Source organism: Rhipicephalus microplus, chromosome 6, assembly GCF_043290135.1.
Source record: "Rhipicephalus microplus isolate Deutch F79 chromosome 6, USDA_Rmic, whole genome shotgun sequence".
Lineage (NCBI taxonomy): Eukaryota > Metazoa > Arthropoda > Arachnida > Ixodida > Ixodidae > Rhipicephalus > Rhipicephalus microplus.
Genome location: NC_134705.1, coordinates 84,075,539 through 84,095,459, shown reverse-complemented (window position 1 = coordinate 84,095,459; position 19,921 = coordinate 84,075,539). Strand labels below are relative to the sequence as shown.

The window sequence follows — 19,921 nt, the reverse complement described above, 5'->3', positions numbered from 1 at the left end:
GCAGCAGTGGACAAGGGGTGGGTGGGAGCGAGGGAGAAAGACTCCGCTGTAACCGGGCGGGTATCCGGTTGCCTCTACGAAGATCAGGGAGTGCAGGGCGGTCAAGCCACCACTACACTTTGATCTTAGCCAAAAGGCCGAGAAGCGATGCAATTCATTAGCACGTAATTAAAATCCATTCTTTCACACCTCGTACTTAGTTCTGGCCAAAAGCCGGGCAAACAGTAGCAAAGCAATTTCGACGTCCACCCATGCACAACCAGCATTGTGCACCGACAGCGGCAGCGCTGGCTTCACGGCATTGCTTTTATCCCCAGTCCGCTTGAAGTTTCTAGTTTCGCTTACAAACATGTTAAAACTGAAACCTTCTTTTTCCCAGAGGTCGAAGCCACGCGTGCTTGCTTGCATGCGTACTCTCTATGCGCCCATGACGTCACACCAAATGCTTGCTGGCGAACATTATCAGGCATGTCGCGAGGGATGCTACAGCATTTGTTTTAAAAACTGATGCATAGTGTACATGTCCAACTCGAGCACCAAAGTCTGGAAGGAAGGAAAAAAAAAAAAATGACTGTGCAAAATGTGAATACGTCACCCATCCAACATGGCTTCTACGCCGGCTGCCCAAGCAACGCCTCTGCAACGACGCCCACAATCATCGGCAAAAAGGTGGTGCCTTTGGCTGCTTCAGCACGCTCAACATATGCCTTGCAAGTTCCGACGTGGCGGAACACCGCACCGAGGTCGACGAAGGTCCTGCCGTGAAAGGCAGACCCGGGAATGCGTGCGAAACGTCTACCGCGTGGGTTGTGAAGCCGGTGAATGAAGGATCATGTGGCAGAGGGTGACGGAACGTGAGTGTGCGACTTGACGCTGCGATGTCGTTCAAGCGTTCAACGGGCCGGCAGGTTCTGTCTGTCGTGGTCGAAAACGTCCGAGTTTTGCTGATTCCGAGGGGTAGGAGTGCTATGGTGGCGTGTACGAGGCGCTGGTGCGGCGCTCCGTCGATCGTGCCGGACGGACATGAGGCGGCCGAAGGCGGTCGTGAAGTGGTCGCGGAAATCAGTGGAGAAGTACTCGCCTGCGCTTTTCGTCGAAGACGCGCGACAGACGGTCTTCGGGAGACACGGGTGGTTGCACAAATGCGACCGTGCGTCAACGTGCAGCCATATTCGTGGATTATTTCGCCCCATTACGATAGCTTCGTCACTGCGCTCGCTGGTGTTGCTTGTTTTTGTTGACCTTCACTTGTGGCTCACACCCACTGTGGGGGATTGGCTGGTTTGTTGTTCTGCTTCTTCGACTTCTACATACTCGGCTTAGTGAAGCTGTGAGGAGTGACGAGTGGGTACGGAGGCAAAGCGCGCCCGGGGCGTGATCTCACGCGTCCTGGGGTCCACGTCGCTTCAGGTACGTGCGTGGTGCGTCCGAACGTCTAGTGCGCAATTTTCTTGGAACTTCCAGCAACTGGCAATTCCATTGAGGTGAGCGTGCGAGGATGTTCGTTGTAATTAACGAGAGCCAACGGTGGATGAGCTGGTATGAGATGGTGTTCAGAAATGAAGTGTTTGATCAACAAGGCGATGCCCGCCGTGGTGGTCTGATGGCCGTAAGGTACTCGGCTGCTGACCCGCAGGTGGTGGGATCGAATCCCGGCCGCGGCGGCTGCATTTCCCTGTGCTCAGATTAGGGTGCACGTGAAAGAACCCCAGGTGGTCGAAATTTTCCCATAATCATATGGTGGTTTTGGGACGTCAAACCCCAAAGGTCAGTGGACATAGGAAAAGCACATCGGGGCTTTGCCGCTCCACCGTACAGCAGGTGTGTGCGGAGTGGGTCCTGTGGCGTTCTTTGCGATTTTAATTTGTGATGGGGAATAGTGTAGATGCGTAGACGTGGCGAGAGCACGCGTCTTCAGGTTCAGACGCCGCGTGAAGATGTGAAATAAAAATGCCTTCGCTTGCCACTGCAACTGTAAACAGAAACACCAACCAAACCCCATTTTCTAGAGGCTTTTTTTATTTTTCGTTGCGAAACGGGTGAATTCGAAAAGCGGAAATAGCTTGGCACATACATACACACTTCTACACACATACATACATACACATCGCACATGCATACACATCGTATACACACTTCTAGCTTTCCTCCGAAACAGTAATGATAATTTCCTCAATAGTTTTATTAATATGAGTAGGAACGTTAAAAAAAATAAGAAACTTGAGTATGTACGTGTGAACATAACAAAATAAAAGAGACCCTCCATATATGAAATACACACGGAAACATTTATTTTCCCAGAGCAATCGTAAGTGTAAACACAGCTAGCGCACTCCCTGCACGCGAATACCGCGTCAGCCGGGGCGGCGTGCCGCCACCGTCTCGGACACTCGACGCACCCAAGCCGTTTACCCCGGTATCATGGGTAAATCCGAACACTCCTTCTATCATTGAATTTATTGTCGAACTCACCCCGCAGGGGGTGAGTGGGCCGATCCCGGAGGTAGTGCAATACCGGGCCAACCCGTGGCGGAGGTGAAGCAAGCTTCAAGCACTCCGCCGCATCACAAAAATAAGTTTAATATCTTGGATCCAAATAGGATCCGTATCAGATATTAAGCTGATAAGAACAGATACTACACAAAGGGAAGTTTATTTAACTCCAGACGAAAACAACAGATACATTGATATGTTCTACACAGAAAATGCATATACAGTTTCGTGACGCGTTATATGTACACAGGTGCACACTTACGCGGACGGAATACAAATGTGATGCGTAACCTATGTACATGTTTACAATCGTGAGCGTAAATTAATTGGGAAAGAAAGCACCTTGAATGGGTGTGTTGAACATAAGTGGTATACGGGGTGGTGGAGGGTAGGAGAAGGTGCAGTATCTATATACATATATACATGCGTAATATATTTACAAGCATCAAACTGAGAGGCGGGTACCAAAAGGAATTCTCAGTGTATATACTCATACACTTAACAAAGCTCTGTGGCAGAAACAGGGGGGGGTTATTTACATAAGTACAGTGAACAGCAATGTCTTGATGCCTACCAGCGGGGCCAGCGGCGCTACACAACGTCACGAAAGCTTCATCACCAGGATACAAATCTCTTCATGAACACAGGCGTTAGAATGGTGTGTCTGGGGAGAGTGGCGAGGGGGGGTCACCATGTTTGGGAGCCACATACGTGTCGCTCTTGAGTGTAGTGACGCCCAAAACCGAGAGCGGTTAGTAGCTGACGATTGGTGCGACCAGCTTGCCCTCTCTCACGAAGAAGAATTTCGTGTGCCAGCGGCGGAGAAACATCTCCTCTCCGCTGGCCTCGAGTTCCCGGGAGAGGAGCTCCCACACTAGCCTTCTTATACGCGCGACGGCTGGGGGCGCCGCCCGAACCGGCTGTCGCCGCGCTTCCGCGAGCGAGCGACGTTGCCACACTACAAAAAGGGTGCAGGCGGTCACGAGCCGTGCAAACGCTCCCTTGTTGCGTTTATGACCTGGTGGGGGGCGGATTCCAAAGCGGTGCGCAACCATACGCCAGACAGGCCGAGCGGACGAACATTCAAGCAAGGCGTGCTTTTGCGTTTCTGGTTCCCGGCAGTTTGGGCAACGGTCGTCGGGCACAATGCCTAGCCGCTTCAAGCGGTGTCTGGTGGGGAGGACCTCCCACGCCTTCTTCCAAAGAAAATCCTGAATTTCAGCTGGCAGCAGGCTATGCAGCAGGGAAAGGTCGCGCCTAGCCTGCTCCGCTCGTTGCCGGTCCTCGTCGCTCAGCTGGCTTGCCGTGAGTGCCTCCACTATGCGGGCCGGCTGCTCCGCGTCGGGGTCGCAATTCGGTAGTTCCTTGCGCAGCATGCGTGCCGTCGCTGCTGCCGCCTTGTAAAAGAGCGAGGGCGATTCGGCGTGCGGGCCAGAGTGTCGACCGGCATCCAGCCAACTGTTTGTCGGGCCGCTCAAATAGAGCAGCAGGCCTCTCCCGACATAGTCGCCTGCTTGCGCCACCTTGCGAGCCGTCTTCAAAGCGAGCACTTTGCTCGAGGTGAGCGCGTGCGGAAGGCCTAGTCCTCCCTGCTTCACCTCCAGCTGGAGGAGGGTTCGTTTTACAGGGGGTGGCGTCCTGCCCCACAGAAGTTCATTCGCTAACATGCCGAGTCGAGTAGCCACCCGCGCCGGCATCACCGTCACCCTGCTCACATAGGAGGCCAAAGCAAAAACGCTTGTCTTCATAGCCACAGCCTTTTGATGAAGGGTCATGCTGAGCAGTTTTGCGCGCTCGGTAAGCTGTGCAGCCCTGTCTATGACGCGCGCCCAGGTTGAAGCGTCGATGCCTTCTCGGGTAAAATAGACACCGAGGACTTTTACAGTGCTGACCGGTTCTATATCGCCCAACGCTTCAGGAGGAAACGGACCGAAGAGCAGGGCTCGGCTTTTCCTCTCGTTTAGCTCGGCTCCTGACGTCTTGGCGTACAGCTTGAATACGCTGCGAAAGCGGTCAAGGCTTCGCGCGTCCTTGACGAAGAGGGATATGTCATCGGCAAACGCCAAGACTCTGATCTCTTCGGTACCGGTCATTGGCAGGCCTCTGATGCACTCGTCGCTGGCCAAGGTTGTCAGTAGGGGCTCGATCGAGAGCGCGAACAACGTTGGGCCCAAGGGGCACCCTTGCCTGATGCCTCTCGTGTACCGAAAAAAGGCCGTCGTCCTGCCGTTCACCGCGACGCAACTGCGCAGGTCAGAGTACAGGAGCTCGATGGCAGCCACAAACTCCTGCGGGAGCCCGAATCGGCGAAGCACTTCAAAGAGGTACGTGTGCCTAACCCTGTCAAACGCCTTGGCTTGGTCGAGGGACAGGAAGGCGCCCGTGACTCTCTTCAGGACCGCGTATTCGAAGACGTCTCTGGTGGCCGTAAGATTTGCAAACATAGATCGGCCTGGCACGGCGCAGGCCTGGTGGGGGGCAATCAGATCTGGCAAGAAAGTCCTCAGTCTGGTGTTGAGTATGGACGCCACGATCTTGTAGTCTACATTGAGTAGGGAGATCGGGCGCCATGATGACAGTTCGCTTGAAGGTGCACCGTCCTTGAGGATAAGGGCGATGCGCCCTGTGCTAAAAGAGTCAGGTTTTATGTGCTGCTGAAGGACCGCGTTTACCATGGCCAGGAGTGGGGCACACAGGACATCGAAGAAGATCACGTAGAAACTGGCCGTGAGGCCATCAGTACCCGGAGCCGAATTCGGCGGCATGGCTCGGATGGCTGTGCGGAGTTCCTCCTCCGTTGCTGCGCCGCACAAGACTGTGCACTCGTCCTCGGCAAGTCGAGGCAGGTGCGAACACAGACTGTCCATGAGAGTTGCCTCTGGAGAAGGGCCGCACGAGTCCGGCTCGCGGAAGACGGTCTCAAAGTATTCTCGAAACACCGTTTCGATCTCGGTGGGGTCCGAGGTGAGGCTGCCATCGGGACGTTGCACCTCTACGATTCGCAGGGATCCGTTTCCTCGTGCTTCAGTTAAAGCTGGTCCCGCTGGTTCCCCCACAGGGGTCCCTTGTTCGCGTGGGTTGCACACGTATTCCCGGAAGAGACGATCGTGCTGAACTTGCAGCGAGTGGAGGTAGTCGCGCGTGCATGCCGTGAGGTTGTCCGCGCTCTGTACTATCCGCATGCGGCGGAGTATCTCGTTCATTTGTCTTGTGATGCGCTTCTTCCTCACGCTGCCTTCTTCTTGCAGGAATGTTCTCCATCTCGCTTTCAAGTCGTCCCATACAGCCGGGCTAGTGCAGGGGGTAGCCTCAATCGTCTCTTCCAAATACGCGGATATTCTCGGAGCACTCGTACGATCTTGGATGAGTGCCGGATCGAGGCGCCAGGCTTCGTTTCTCTGGTTATGGCCAGGTGTCCCCCTCACCATTGTTACCAACGGGAGGTGATCCGTTCTGTCCGAGAGCCCTTCGGGGAGGGCGAGGACTTCGCACTCCATGATGGATTGGACAAGGCGTTCGGGGACGTAGGCTCGGTCGAGTCTGCTGGCCGTGGTCCGCGAGGTTCGAGTGGGGACGAACTCGTTGCCGTGTGCGTGTACCCATGCGTCCGTGAGCCGCAGGTGCCGGAGGATCTTCACCAGCTCTTTGGCGTGGTAGGTCGAGCCCCCTTGACCCGGGCCCCGGATGTCTCTTGTGGAGTCCACGACACAGTTAAAGTCTCCGAGAACGACATAGGGGACGGGCTCCAGCAGGTAGCCGTGCAGCTCCTTAAAGTAGGTATTTGTGTCCGATCTGGTCACCGGCGCATAAACGTTAACAAAGCGCACCCTGGACCCGTCGACGAAGACGTCGAGCACAAGCGTGCGCCCGTTCGCTCCAAAAATACAATGCGACTTTCGTCGGAACCTGTCCGTGACGAACACGACACCAACACCGCAAGCCCTCGCGGATGTTAAAGAAAAAAAGCCGTCAACTTGGCAGTTGCGCCTGAATAAGGTAACATCAAGCGGGGAGCGGAAATTGGTCTCCTGAAGAAAGAGGAGGTCGATGCCCTTAGATCGGGCGAACGTCACCACAGCAGCCTGTTTATTTCTGTCGCGAAAGCCGCGAATGTTTAATGTCGCGAACCGCAGCGTGGCCATAATCCGTCAGTTGGAGCGCCGTATCTCGCTTGGGGGGAGGAGGAAGGGTGAAGGGCGCGATAACCAGGCGAGTTCGGCATCAGCGGAGCGCGGGCGAAGGGGAGCGAGGAGGGTGCTGCATTGGAGGGGAAAGGGCCCAGCCAGGTAAGAGCGGGACAGCGGAGGGCGAGGGGAGGCGGGAGAGCGGAGTGTGAGGGGAAGGCAGGAGAGCGGAAGGCGACGAAGCCGTCGCAGCAGGCGCGCCGCTACTTTCTTCTGGTAGCCTTCTCGGGACTTGGGCGGCGGCTCCCGTTGCCCCCTCCCGCTTGCTCAAGCTTCTGGGACTTCGGGTGTGGCGGGACATCGCTGTCGCTGCTTCGGCCAACCAGCTCTGATCTGCGCTGCCGGGCGTCCTTGCTAGAAGTCCTCTCGTCAGCCGCCCGTCTCTCATCGTCAGGGCGTCTTCGCGAGCGCGAGCGCGAGCGTGACCGCTGCTCGAGGCCAGGATGCGGCTGGCCCGCCTTTGCGTCTGATTTCCGGCTTAACCGACTGAATTGAGCAGGGGAGGGGCAAGTCGAGGCGGTGTTGTTGCGCTCGACGTCCTCGGGCAGCACGTAGTACCCCTTGCTCGTTATGGGCAGTTCGTCCCGGGCGGAGTCATGGGTACGCGCTTCCAGGTCCTCCGAAGTCACCAGTGCGAGCACATTGGCCGGTGTTAACGGCACAGAGGGGAGAGCGCTTCCCCGTTCGGTGGCGTCAGCCGGCACCCTCTGTGCTGATGGCAGAGATTCGCAGTCGTCCTGGTCCGATGGGAGTGCCTGCGGTGAAGCGGAGGAGGACTGCGCCGAAGCTGTATCGGAGGGACTGGGCTCCGTCTCAGAAGAGGCAGTAGTAACCTCCTCACTCGCCTCCCGCCCCTCTCTCTCGCTGGCGAGTGAATCGGCCTCGCTGCTGCCTGTAGGCGGGTCGATGTTCGTGGGGTGCTCGCCTGCGTCTCTCACTGTCGCACGGGGCGTGATCTTGGGCGTAAGCACCTGGAGGCGTGGGGATGCCTTGTCTAAGCGAGGCGACAAAGAGCCGCCAGGTTGGCCGGGGCTAGACGCGTGATCCGGAGCAGGGGGGAACCCGCGGGCGGCCGACGCGTATGATCGCCTTCGAAAACATTCCCTCGTCCCGTGGTGACCCCCACAACGCTTACATTCACTAGTACAGCCCTCGGTGTCATGGCCAAAAGTTCCGCACCGTTTACAAAAAGGAGCGGAGCATACCGTCGCCATGTGGCCCACTTCGCCGCATCGTGCACAAACTCGCCTCATGCCGCGATACTCGAACATTACGCGGTGCCCTGCGATGGTCGCAAAGTTTGGCACCGGTTTGCTCATCTCAATCTTAATAACTCTTACCCCGTTGAGCTTGTTTTGACGAGTGGCCACAGTGGCAAACGATATGCCCCTCACTTTGCCATACTGAGCTAGGGCGTTGCTAAGTACCTCGTCAGACAAGTAGGCGGGGTACCGGTAGGCATTTACGTACGTGACCGGCGGCCCTACGGCCTCAACCGGTACGTTTTCGCCATTAACACGGAAGCCTTCCGCCACCATTAACCTTGTCGCCTGACTGGCGTTGCGCGTACAGACGAGAAACCTAGCCCCGCCCATGTGCTGTAGAACAAATACACTGTCATCCCCAGTCACTAGTTCTATGGCATCAATTAGATCATCTATCGATACGTCGCCTTCGGGCGCCGTGAACATAAAGCAATTCTCCCTCACCGGGAGGTCAGACGTTGACGCCATTCTGGTGCGCGTTGCCGCTGGCTGCCAGGAAGGCGTGGCTAGTTGAGACTAGTATCGTGCAGGCTAGCTGCACACTGGTAGGACTGCGGCTCAGCCGAGGCGGGTGCCGCACGGATACAGGAGGCGCCGGGTGGGTAGCAGGAGGACTCCGGGACGGCAGGCGTAGACCGGGGGCCTTGCTTCACCAGGCATGGGATGGGTGGGCGCCGGACAGGGAGGTCCGAGGCTCGGGGCGGCGGTCGCACGTGCAGGACGGCGATGCCGCGTAAACTAACTTTGGCGACTTGAACCCCGGGGTCGACGTCGGCGGGACGTGACCCTGGGTCTCGCGCGGGGCGCAAAGAAACGGCTAGCTCGACAATTGGTCTAGCCAAAAGGCCGAGAAGCGATGCAATTCATTAGCACGTAATTAAAATCCATTCTTTCACACCTCGTACTTAGTTCTGGCCAAAAGCCGGGCAAACAGTAGCAAAGCAATTCCGACGTCCACCCATGCACAACCAGCATTGTGCACCGACAGCGGCAGCGCTGGCTTCACGGCATTGCTTTTATCCCCAGTCCGCTTGAAGTTTCTAGTTTCGCTTACAAACATGTTAAAACTGAAACCTTCTTTTTCCCAGAGGTCGAAGCCACGCGTGCTTGCTTGCATGCGTACTCTCTATGCGCCCATGACGTCACACCAAATGCTTGCTGGCGAACATTATCAGGCATGTCGCGAGGGATGCTACAGCATTTGTTTTAAAAACTGATGCATAGTGTACATGTCCAACTCGAGCACCAAAGTCTGGAAGGAAGGAAAAAAAAAAAAAAATGACTGTGCAAAATGTGAATACGTCACCCATCCAACATGGCTTCTACGCCGGCTGCCCAAGCAACGCCTCTGCAACGACGCCCACAATCATCGGCAAAAAGGTGGTGCCTTTGGCTGCTTCAGCACGCTCAACATATGCCTTGCAAGTTCCGACGTGGCGGAACACCGCACCGAGGTCGACGAAGGTCCTGCCGTGAAAGGCAGACCCGGGAATGCGTGCGAAACGTCTACCGCGTGGGTTGTGAAGCCGGTGAATGAAGGATCATGTGGCAGAGGGTGACGGAACGTGAGTGTGCGACTTGACGCTGCGATGTCGTTCAAGCGTTCAACGGGCCGGCAGGTTCTGTCTGTCGTGGTCGAAAACGTCCGAGTTTTGCTGATTCCGAGGGGTAGGAGTGCTATGGTGGCGTGTACGAGGCGCTGGTGCGGCGCTCCGTCGATCGTGCCGGACGGACATGAGGCGGCCGAAGGCGGTCGTGAAGTGGTCGCGGAAATCAGTGGAGAAGTACTCGCCTGCGCTTTTCGTCGAAGACGCGCGACAGACGGTCTTCGGGAGACACGGGTGGTTGCACAAATGCGACCGTGCGTCAACGTGCAGCCATATTCGTGGATTATTTCGCCCCATTACGATAGCTTCGTCACTGCGCTCGCTGGTGTTGCTTGTTTTTGTTGACCTTCACTTGTGGCTCACACCCACTGTGGGGGATTGGCTGGTTTGTTGTTCTGCTTCTTCGACTTCTACATACTCGGCTTAGTGAAGCTGTGAGGAGTGACGAGTGGGTACGGAGGCAAAGCGCGCCCGGGGCGTGATCTCACGCGTCCTGGGGTCCACGTCGCTTCAGGTACGTGCGTGGTGCGTCCGAACGTCTAGTGCGCAATTTTCTTGGAACTTCCAGCAACTGGCAATTCCATTGAGGTGAGCGTGCGAGGATGTTCGTTGTAATTAACGAGAGCCAACGGTGGATGAGCTGGTATGAGATGGTGTTCAGAAATGAAGTGTTTGATCAACAAGGCGATGCCCGCCGTGGTGGTCTGATGGCCGTAAGGTACTCGGCTGCTGACCCGCAGGTGGTGGGATCGAATCCCGGCCGCGGCGGCTGCATTTCCCTGTGCTCAGATTAGGGTGCACGTGAAAGAACCCCAGGTGGTCGAAATTTTCCCATAATCATATGGTGGTTTTGGGACGTCAAACCCCAAAGGTCAGTGGACATAGGAAAAGCACATCGGGGCTTTGCCGCTCCACCGTACAGCAGGTGTGTGCGGAGTGGGTCCTGTGGCGTTCTTTGCGATTTTAATTTGTGATGGGGAATAGTGTAGATGCGTAGACGTGGCGAGAGCACGCGTCTTCAGGTTCAGACGCCGCGTGAAGATGTGAAATAAAAATGCCTTCGCTTGCCACTGCAACTGTAAACAGAAACACCAACCAAACCCCATTTTCTAGAGGCTTTTTTTATTTTTCGTTGCGAAACGGGTGAATTCGAAAAGCGGAAATAGCTTGGCACATACATACACACTTCTACACACATACATACATACACATCGCACATGCATACACATCGTATACACACTTCTAGCTTTCCTCCGAAACAGTAATGATAATTTCCTCAATAGTTTTATTAATATGAGTAGGAACGTTAAAAAAAATAAGAAACTTGAGTATGTACGTGTGAACATAACAAAATAAAAGAGACCCTCCATATATGAAATACACACGGAAACATTTATTTTCCCAGAGCAATCGTAAGTGTAAACACAGCTAGCGCACTCCCTGCACGCGAATACCGCGTCAGCCGGGGCGGCGTGCCGCCACCGTCTCGGACACTCGACGCACCCAAGCCGTTTACCCCGGTATCATGGGTAAATCCGAACACTCCTTCTATCATTGAATTTATTGTCGAACTCACCCCGCAGGGGGTGAGTGGGCCGATCCCGGAGGTAGTGCAATACCGGGCCAACCCGTGGCGGAGGTGAAGCAAGCTTCAAGCACTCCGCCGCATCACAAAAATAAGTTTAATATTGTTACGAGGTTGGTTGCTTCTGAGCGAGATGTATTTGCAGAGTAAAAACTACAGGCAAGAGACACAATGGCTGATTGGCCCAGTCGCGCGCCTGTCAGTCGCACCTCTTCCTTTTCTTCCTCTCCGTAGCAGGACCCCCGGGCGTTGGAGCGCCGTCTCGGCGAGAGTCCGGAGAAGTGCGACAGAAGTAGGGTTTCAAGCGCGAAACATGGACAATGTCAACTAGTGACGAACTTGGTGACGTATTGGAGTGCAATGGCGCTATCTCGTAGGTTACGTCGCTAACTTGACGTAAGACTAGGTAGGGTCCGGCGTATCGGGACAAAAGTTTTTCGGAGAGACCTACACGGCGACACGGTGACCAGAGGAGCACGTGGTCACCTGGGGCAAACGTTATATTTCGATGCCGGTGGTCGTAGCGGGCTTTTTGCATATCCTGTGACCTGGTGAGGCGAGACTGGGCAACTTGACGAGCCATGTGAGCCCGATCAATGGCTTCGCGCGCGTACTCGGAAGGAGATGGCACGAGAGGCAAGGTGGTTTCAAATGGCAATATGGGGTCGCGACCATATAAAAGATAAAAAGGCGAGAATCCCGCAGTGTCATGTCGAGAGGAGTTATATGCGAAGGTCACATAGGCCAACGTTGTATCCCAGTCTCGATGATCATCGGAGACGTACATCGAAAGCATCTCTGTGAGCGTGCGGTTGAGACGTTCAGTTAGGCCATTAGTTTGTGGGTGGTAGGCGGTAGATAGCTTATGGGCTGTAGCACACGATCGAAGGAGGTCATCGACAACTTTGGACAGGAAAGAGCGGCCGCGGTCCGTAAGCAGCTGTCGGGGTGCACCATGGTGTAAGATGACGTCATGAAGAAGAAAATCCGCGACGTCAGTGGCGCAACTGGTTGGCATGGCCTTTGTTATCGCGTAACGGGTCGCATAATCTGTGGCGACGGCAATCCATTTATTTCCTAGTGTCGTCGTCGGAAAAGGGCCAAGAAGGTCGAGTCCCACGCGATGAAATGGTTCAGAGGGGACTTCAATTGGGTGAAGATATCCAGCTGGCAGCAAAGAAGGTCTTTTCCGGCGCTGGCAGAGGTCGCAAGTGGCGACATATCGACGTACGCTGCGGTACAATCCAGGCCAGAAAAATCGACGTCGCACGCGGTCGTATGTGCGGGAAACGCCGAGGTGTCCCGCTGTTGGTGCGTCGTGAAGTTGTTGAAGTATGGCAGGCCGTAGATGACGAGGGATGACAAGCAGAAGCTCAGGGCCTTCAGTGGTGACGTTGCGGCGGTAGAGGATGCCGTCATGCAGCACGAACATACGGGATTCAGCGTCATGGCTGTCAGACTGGATGGCGTCGATGATAGTGCGCAATGACTCATCCCGTCGTTGTTCGATGCGCATATCGCTGACGTCTGTAAACGCCATTACTCTGCTCTCCAGGTCAGGCGCAACGGGATCAGGAGGATCTACCGGATATCGAGAAAGACAGTCTGCGTCCTTGTGCAAACGGCCAGACTTGTAGCTGACGCTAAACGAAAATTCCTGAAGCCTCAGAGCCCAGCGAGCCAGACGTCCAGTCGGGTCCTTCAGAGAAGTCAGCCAACAGAGGGCGTGGTGGTCCGTAACGACAGTGAAAATGCGACCATATAAATATGGCCGAAACTTGGCGACGGCCCAAACTAAAGCTAGACACTCTCTCTCGGTGATGGAATAATTCATCTCCTGGGGAGAAAGCAGGCGACTGGCGTAAGCTATCACGCACTGTCTACCGTGGTGCCGCTGAGCGAGAACTGCGCCGATACCGTGGCCACTGGCGTCGGTGCGAACCTCTGTGGCAGCAGAAGGATTAAAGTGGGCAAGTATGGGGGGCGTAGTTAGGTAGCCGATGAGAGCGGCGAACGCTTGAGCCTGCTCAGGGCCCCATGAGAATGTGGTATCCTTCTTCAGCAAATCTGTCAGTGGCCGGGCAACGTCAGCGAAGTTTTTCACAAAACGGCGAAAGTAGGAACATAAGCCGACGAAGCTACGGACGTCGGATGTAGAACGGGGCACTGGAAAGCTACGGACGACGCGGATCTTTTCGGGATCTGGTTGGACACCATCGGCGTTTACAATATGGCCCAGAATGGCAATCTGACGGTGACCAAATTGACACTTCTTGGAATTGAGTTGTAGCCCAGCTGTTCTGAAGACTGCGAGAATTGCAGCGAGACGGGTCAGGTGGCTATCGAAAGTAGATGAAAAGACTATCACATCGTCTAGGTAACAAAGACAAGTAGACCACTTGTAACCACGCAGGAGAGAGTCCATCATTCGTTCGAATGTGGCAGGGGCGTTACATAGTCCAAAAGGCATGACCTTAAACTGGTATAAACCATCTGGTGTAATGAAGGCCGTCTTCTCGCGGTCCATTTCATCGACAGAAATCTGCCAGTAGCCGGACCGGAGATCTATAGACGAGAAGTATGTAGCCCCGTGTAGGCAGTCCAACGCGTCATCGATGCGTGGTAGCGGGTACACGTCTTTTCGTGTGATCTTGTTTAGGTGGCGATAGTCAACGCAGAAGCGCCAGGTACCATCTTTTTTCTTCACAAGGACGACAGGGGAGGCCCAAGGACTACTTGATGGTTCTATGACACCTTTGTTGAGCATTTTGTCCACTTCTGCTTGGATAACTCTACGCTCAGTGGGGGAGACACGATAGGGGCGTCGGCGAATAGGACTGGCGTCACCAGTATTTATACGGTGCTGAACAGTGGATGTTTGCCCTAGAGGTCTGTCGTCGAAAGAAAAAATGTCGGTATATGACGCGAGAAGGCGATGGATGTCATTGGCTTGCGCAGGGTTGAGGTCGGGTGCAATCATCTTCGAGAAACGATCTGGCCGAGAACAGGTGCTGTTCGCTACTGGAGACTGAAGTAAATCAATCTCGGTGGTGAGCGCTGCTATTTCGAATTCGTCAGCATTAGATACGCTGGCCAAGAACATGCCACGAGGAAGCACTTGAGGGCACAAGCTGAAATTGAGAAGTGGAAGCGAGGTACAATTGTCAGTAACAGTCACAAGCGTATGGGGAATGGCAATGTTGCGGCTCAAGAGGACGTCGGCGAGAGGAAGGAGGACATATTGACCATCGGGAACTTGGGGCTGTGCGGTCAAAACGACGAAGGTGGCTGCCTGAGCTGACAGCCGCACATCCTGAAGAGAGCACAGGCGCGGCGGGGCAGTGGGGGGGTCAGCGACTATCTGAGGCAACTCTAGCTGAAGAACGCCTGTAGCACAATCGATCAGAGCAGAATGATTCGACAAGAAGTCCAGGCCTAGGATAATGTCATAAGGGCAGTGGTCAATCACGGCTAAAATGACAGAAGTAGTGTGGTCCTTTATACGTAAGCGGGCAGTGCACAGACCGAGAACCATCGGCGTGCCGCCATCGGCCACACGGAGCATTTGTGCAGCCGCTGGTGTCAGAACTTTCTTTAAACGTGTGCGTAGGCTTGAACTCATGACCGAAATGCTTGCGCCGGTGTCGACAAGTGCTTGTACAGGTTCGCCGTCTACTTTAACGTCTATTACACTTCGTCTGGTGGGAACGGAAAGAGGATTTGCTGCGGAAGTCGTCAATGCAGCACCACCTCCGGGGGCTGCATTTCTCAGTTTTCCGAGACAACGCGGCCGGAAGCCACGGGGGACGAGAAGCGCCGTGGCTGCGGCGAACGGGACGATGGGCGACGTGTTTGCGGCGATCGAGACTGGTGCCCACGTGGTGAAGGCGAGCGGCTGTACCAAGTGTTCCGAGAATGGTCAATGGCATTGGGCTCTTCGGCAGGTGGAAAGGTGCGGGCGGTATCGTCGAAACGGGTCATATTGGTCGTTGCGCGATGTGCCGAGGACCATGTGTTGCGGCAGTAACGGGCAATATGTCCAACGCGGTGGCAGTTGAAACATATAGGGCGGTCATCTGCAGTTCGCCACTCAGCCGGGTTGCGAGTACGTGGAGAAGACCGTCGGTCGGAGAAGGGCATCACGAAAGGGCGTTCGCTGACTCTAGGCGCGGTGACATGGCACACGGAATGCACTCCGATGTTTTCAAGCTCCCGGCGCACGATGGCTTGAACAAGAGGAACAGTAACAGGAGTGGCATCGGTACTGCGCGAATAGAACGCCGAGGGCGCCATAGCTTCCAGTTCACGACGAACAATGCGTGTAAGGTCTCCCGGCGGCGATGCACGTTGTGGTGTTGACTGGTCCTCGCAAGTAGATGTTGCAGCGGTGTTTGGGAGTCGAGCGAATGTTTGTAGAATGCGGCGACTTTTCACTTGCTCGAACTGACGACACTCTTTGATGATCGCGTCTACGGTGGAACAGCCCTTGCACATCAGGAGATTGAACGCGTCGTCGGCAATCCCTTTCAGAACATGTCCCACCTTGTCACCTTCTGTCATGTCGCTTTCGGCCTTTCGGCAGAGGGCCAGCACGTCTTGAATGTAAGCGAGGTATGACTCCGTAGGGGATTGGGCACGGCAGGCCAATTCCTTTTTGGCGGCGATCTTCCGACTGGCGGTTTTGCCAAACACCTCCCGCATCTTTGCTTTGCATTGGTCCCAGCTTGTGAGTTCTTCTTCATTGTTCTCATACCACACCTTGGCCGTGCCTCTCAAATAGAACAGCACATTAGCCAACTGAAGTGTGGGATCCCATCTGTTCGGCACACTCACTCGTTCAAACATGGCCAGCCAATCGTCAACGTCGACGCCATCGGTTCCGCAGAATGTACCGGGATCCTTGAGAGGCGTGAAAACGTACGGTTGCGACGCCATGTTCGTCGGAGACGCTGACGTTGACGCGGAGGGCTGAGCATTGGCCATGGCTGGAAGGGCGATGCGACGTCCGCTGCGGAGCTCCGTTGCCTGATGGTTACCCAGCACCTCTCACCAATATGTTACGAGGTTGGTTGCTTCTGAGCGAGATGTATTTGCAGAGTAAAAACTACAGGCAAGAGACACAATGGCTGATTGGCCCAGTCGCGCGCCTGTCAGTCGCACCTCTTCCTTTTCTTCCTCTCCGTAGCAATATCTTGGATCCAAATAGGATCCGTATCAGATATTAAGCTGATAAGAACAGACTTTTTTATTCAATATTTCAGACACAACAACATCATAATGGTTAGGAAAAACTCAATAGAAAACTTGATATAAGTGTAAAAGTTAAAATCTGGTAACAAAAGGGTTAAAAACTGTTAGTACACATAAGTTAAAAACGGTAAAACTGTAAAGGTGTATAAGTCTAAAAGTATGGAAAAAATCGCAACTCTAAAAACTTTGGCTATACAATGTCACTGTACACCGATGTGGCGGCGGTAAATGTCCGTGGAAGCCGCGATCGTGTCACTGACGCACAAGCGTTTCATTGTCCGCAGATAGTTCTTTGAACACAGTCTGCGCGTGACACGATCGTTAGCCGGATCCCACGACCCCAGGCAGCCGACGACGATGGCTTCGACGGAAACGCGCTGGAACCGTCGGAGGAGATGTCGCTGTAAGGGGGCGTACTTCTCCTCCTTAAGCCTCCGGGCTTCCTGGAACGCCTGCAGTCTGTTGTCGAAAGGGCAGCAGACGTCCAGGATCAAGGCTTCCTCGCCTCGTGCCAGGACCAGGTCAGGGCGCAGGCCGGGAAGTCCGACCTGTTGGTTCTCCCCGATGACGGTGAACCTTCCCAGGGCAGCCTTCTTGATACGTGCGACGATGGCGTTGTGGCGCTCCGTCATTGCCCGGCTCTGCCGCATACAATGGCAGAGTACGTGTGGTAGCGTCTCCTCCCTGTACCCGCAGCGTCGGCACCGTTTATCTGCTGCAGGTACCCAGGTACGTGTGCCATTGAGGGGGAGGAGATTAAGCCGGGCTCGATGAATGAAGCGCCACTCCTTGAACCTGGTGTAGCGGCCGGTCCGCATGAAGTGGGAGTTAGCGGGGTCCGCCGCTACACACGCCATCGCCTTGCCCTGGTTTGGCTTCGCCTCGAGGGAACGGTCCCGGTTCTGGCTGAGGATGGCCCGGAGAGTTTTCACCAGCTTGTTCCGGTTCCGTGCGGACACCGTGGCCTCCCCGCAGGTGATGCGGGCGCCCTGGTCTTGTAGCTCCCAGGCGACAGTTAGGCGACGGGAGGCTTTGCGGGCCTCCGTCCAGACAGACTGAAGTTGAGATGGGGTCTGTCTGAAGTCGCCCTCCGTGTCGCCCGAGAGGTAGGCCTCGATGTCCTCGTCGTCAGCCTCGCGTCGGAGCCGCCTGGAGACCACCTGGTGCAGCGCCTCCCTTGCCCGCTCCCGAACCTCCGAGTCCGTCGACGTCAGGAGCTTGAAGGCCCCGTCCACCCGGCAGATGTCACTCAGCTCCGCCGCCAAAGGGATCCCTGCAGTGCCGGCCCGTGCGCTCCCGTACACGTAGTCGTTAGATGCTCTGGCCGGAACGTACAGGGTCTTCTTGATGAGGGGGCGGAGCTCGTCATCCAGACGCTGCCACTCTCCCTTGCTGGCGAGGCCCACCCGCATGGCGAAGTTGAGAGCTGGATATAAAAAAGTTTTAATTGCATCCAGCCTCTGCCACGGGGTGAGCATTGAGGAGAGTAGCTTCCTGCCCAGGTGGATGGCCTCGTCGACGGTCGTTTGGTCCGGGAGGACCCGAAAGCCCACAGGTCGCCCCAGGAAACGATGCCCCTCGTAGTCCGCCAGTGCCGGAACCGGGACGCCTCCAACGGTGAAAGTGGTGGGCCGTGTGCCCACCGGATAGCGCCCGGATAGGTGGAGGGTGCGGCACTTGGCGGGCTTGAGTCGCAGTCCCAGCCGGTCCGAGAGGGCTGTCACGACGTTGAGACGGCGCTGCAAGGTGGTGGGGTCACCAGCGAGCAGAGTCAGATCATCGGCGTAAGCAAGGATGTTGTGCTGCTTATCGCCTCCCTGCACTGCCCTGATGACTGGATCCACCACCAAGTTGAATAGCAGGCCGCTCAGTGGACATCCCTGCCTCAGGCCAGCTCTGATGGGGATAGGCTCCGTGGTGCCAGCTGCTGCCACGACGCAGGTGGTGTTGGCGCGGTAGAGCTCCTCCACGATCTCCGCGAAGGTCTCCCCTGCGCCGGCGCCGCGGACAGCCTCAACGAGGGCCTGATGGGCGACCGAGCCAAAGGCATTGGCGTAGTCGAGGAAACCTACGCACAGCTCCCCACCTTTTGTCCTGGCGTCATCCAGGCGTCCCTGCAGCACGAAGTTGTGTTCAAACACCCCATCGTACGGCAGGAAGCCCTTCTGACACCTGGACAAGACCGCATGGTCGCCCAACCACCGCTGCAGCCGGGTCGTGAGACACCCGGCATACAGTTTGGCGATCGTTCGACCAAGGGCAATGGGTCGCCAGTTTGTAGGATCCTCGCGGTCGCCTTTCTTGTAAATCAGGATCGTCCTCGATGATTTCCAGCTCTGGGGTGTGCGGCGGTGTAAGAGACAGATGTTGAACACCGCCGCCAGGAACCGCCCGTCAGGATCCACCTGCCTCCAGTGGTGGTAGGTCAGACGGTCCTCCCCAGGAGCTGTGCTTTCGCACCTTCGGAGCTTGGCTGCGACTTCGTCTGGCAGGAAGGGGCACGTGTCCATCTCCTCTGTTGTGGGGGCTCGTGACCTGAGGAGCGTTGTGTCCACGGCTACCGGGGCCCAGAGTTCAGTGAAGTGGCCTTGAAGGGTGCCTGGGTTGATGGGGCAGAGCTCGGACGGGCCCTCCGCGATGAGGCGGACAGCCCGTCGCCGGTTTCTCCTGTAAAGTCCCTGTATGAGAGAAGCATTGTCGGGGTTTATCTCACGCCGAGGTGGTGTTTGGCGTGAGCCCCGACAGGGCAGCCGAAGATGGTCAACGATGGCTGCCTCGGCGCGGTCCAGGATGGGCTCGAACCGCGCCCATTGCTCCTCCGACACAGGGCTCCGGCCAAGGTCTCGTAGCTCTGCCGTCACCTCCGCCAGGAACCAGGCACTCTCGGGCCCCAGGGTGTCAGCTGCCTCGTCCTGTGTACCGTAGTTGCTGCCGGTGACGTCACCATGGGGCGCTGTCGGTTCGGCGGGTTCTCGCCCCGCTTCGCCAAAGTTGTTTGCGAGTGTCGTCGCCTGCTCGGTAGGCGCCGACAACTCGACGACGCGCCCCATCTGCTGGTTAGCTGGCTCCTCGGTGTCGTCCACAGCTGGGCTGGCGTACTCCTCCGAGGAGCTGACGTCATCGCCTGCCGGTACTGCCTGGTTGGAGTCATCACCCGGCTGGTCGTCACCCGTATCGTCCGCCTGGTGTACAGGCGCGCTCTCCGTGCCGTCGTCGTCCGCAGAGTCGGGCGTCGCTCCGAGTGGAAGCTCCCCCAGGGCCCCATCTCCATCCATAGGAGCAGATGTGACCTCCTGTGAGGGAGGCCCGGTCACGGTGCTTGGGGCAGGGGGGCATTGGTCCGCCGTCAGTTCGCCTTCAGCCTGCGTGGGGGAAACTGCCGACAAAAGGGGGGGATGTGGGGGTGTAGCCGGTCCTGGTGGAGGCTGATGAGGTGGAGTCCCGGTGTCCCCTGCACGGCAGGACTCTCCTGAAGGACCGGCCACAGTGGCTGCTGGTGGTGGACCGGCAGTAGCGTTCTGCCGGGCCAAAAGTGCC

General features: G+C 56.2%; 1 protein-coding gene and 2 pseudogenes across 1 annotated transcript; all 3 read right to left on the bottom strand.

Moving 5' to 3' along the window:
- Nucleotides 1-2,481: 2,481 nt before the first annotated feature.
- Nucleotides 2,482-2,650, bottom strand: LOC142766199 (U2 spliceosomal RNA; annotated as a pseudogene).
- An 8,484-nt stretch (nt 2,651-11,134) lies between these two features.
- Nucleotides 11,135-11,302, bottom strand: LOC142766553 (U2 spliceosomal RNA; annotated as a pseudogene).
- A 5,024-nt stretch (nt 11,303-16,326) lies between these two features.
- LOC142765345 (uncharacterized) lies at nt 16,327-18,133 on the bottom strand. Its single transcript, XM_075866123.1, has one exon. It carries the CDS (start codon nt 17,860-17,862, stop codon nt 16,585-16,587), a length of 1,278 nt encoding a protein of 425 aa, XP_075722238.1. The 5' UTR covers nt 17,863-18,133; the 3' UTR covers nt 16,327-16,584.
- Between the last annotated feature and the right edge of the window lie 1,788 nt (nt 18,134-19,921).

Coding starts and splice junctions, on each gene's coding strand:
- LOC142765345 (XM_075866123.1), bottom strand. CDS start 17,862: ATGCTCACCCCGTGGCAGAGGCTGGATGCAATTAAAACTTTTTTATAT.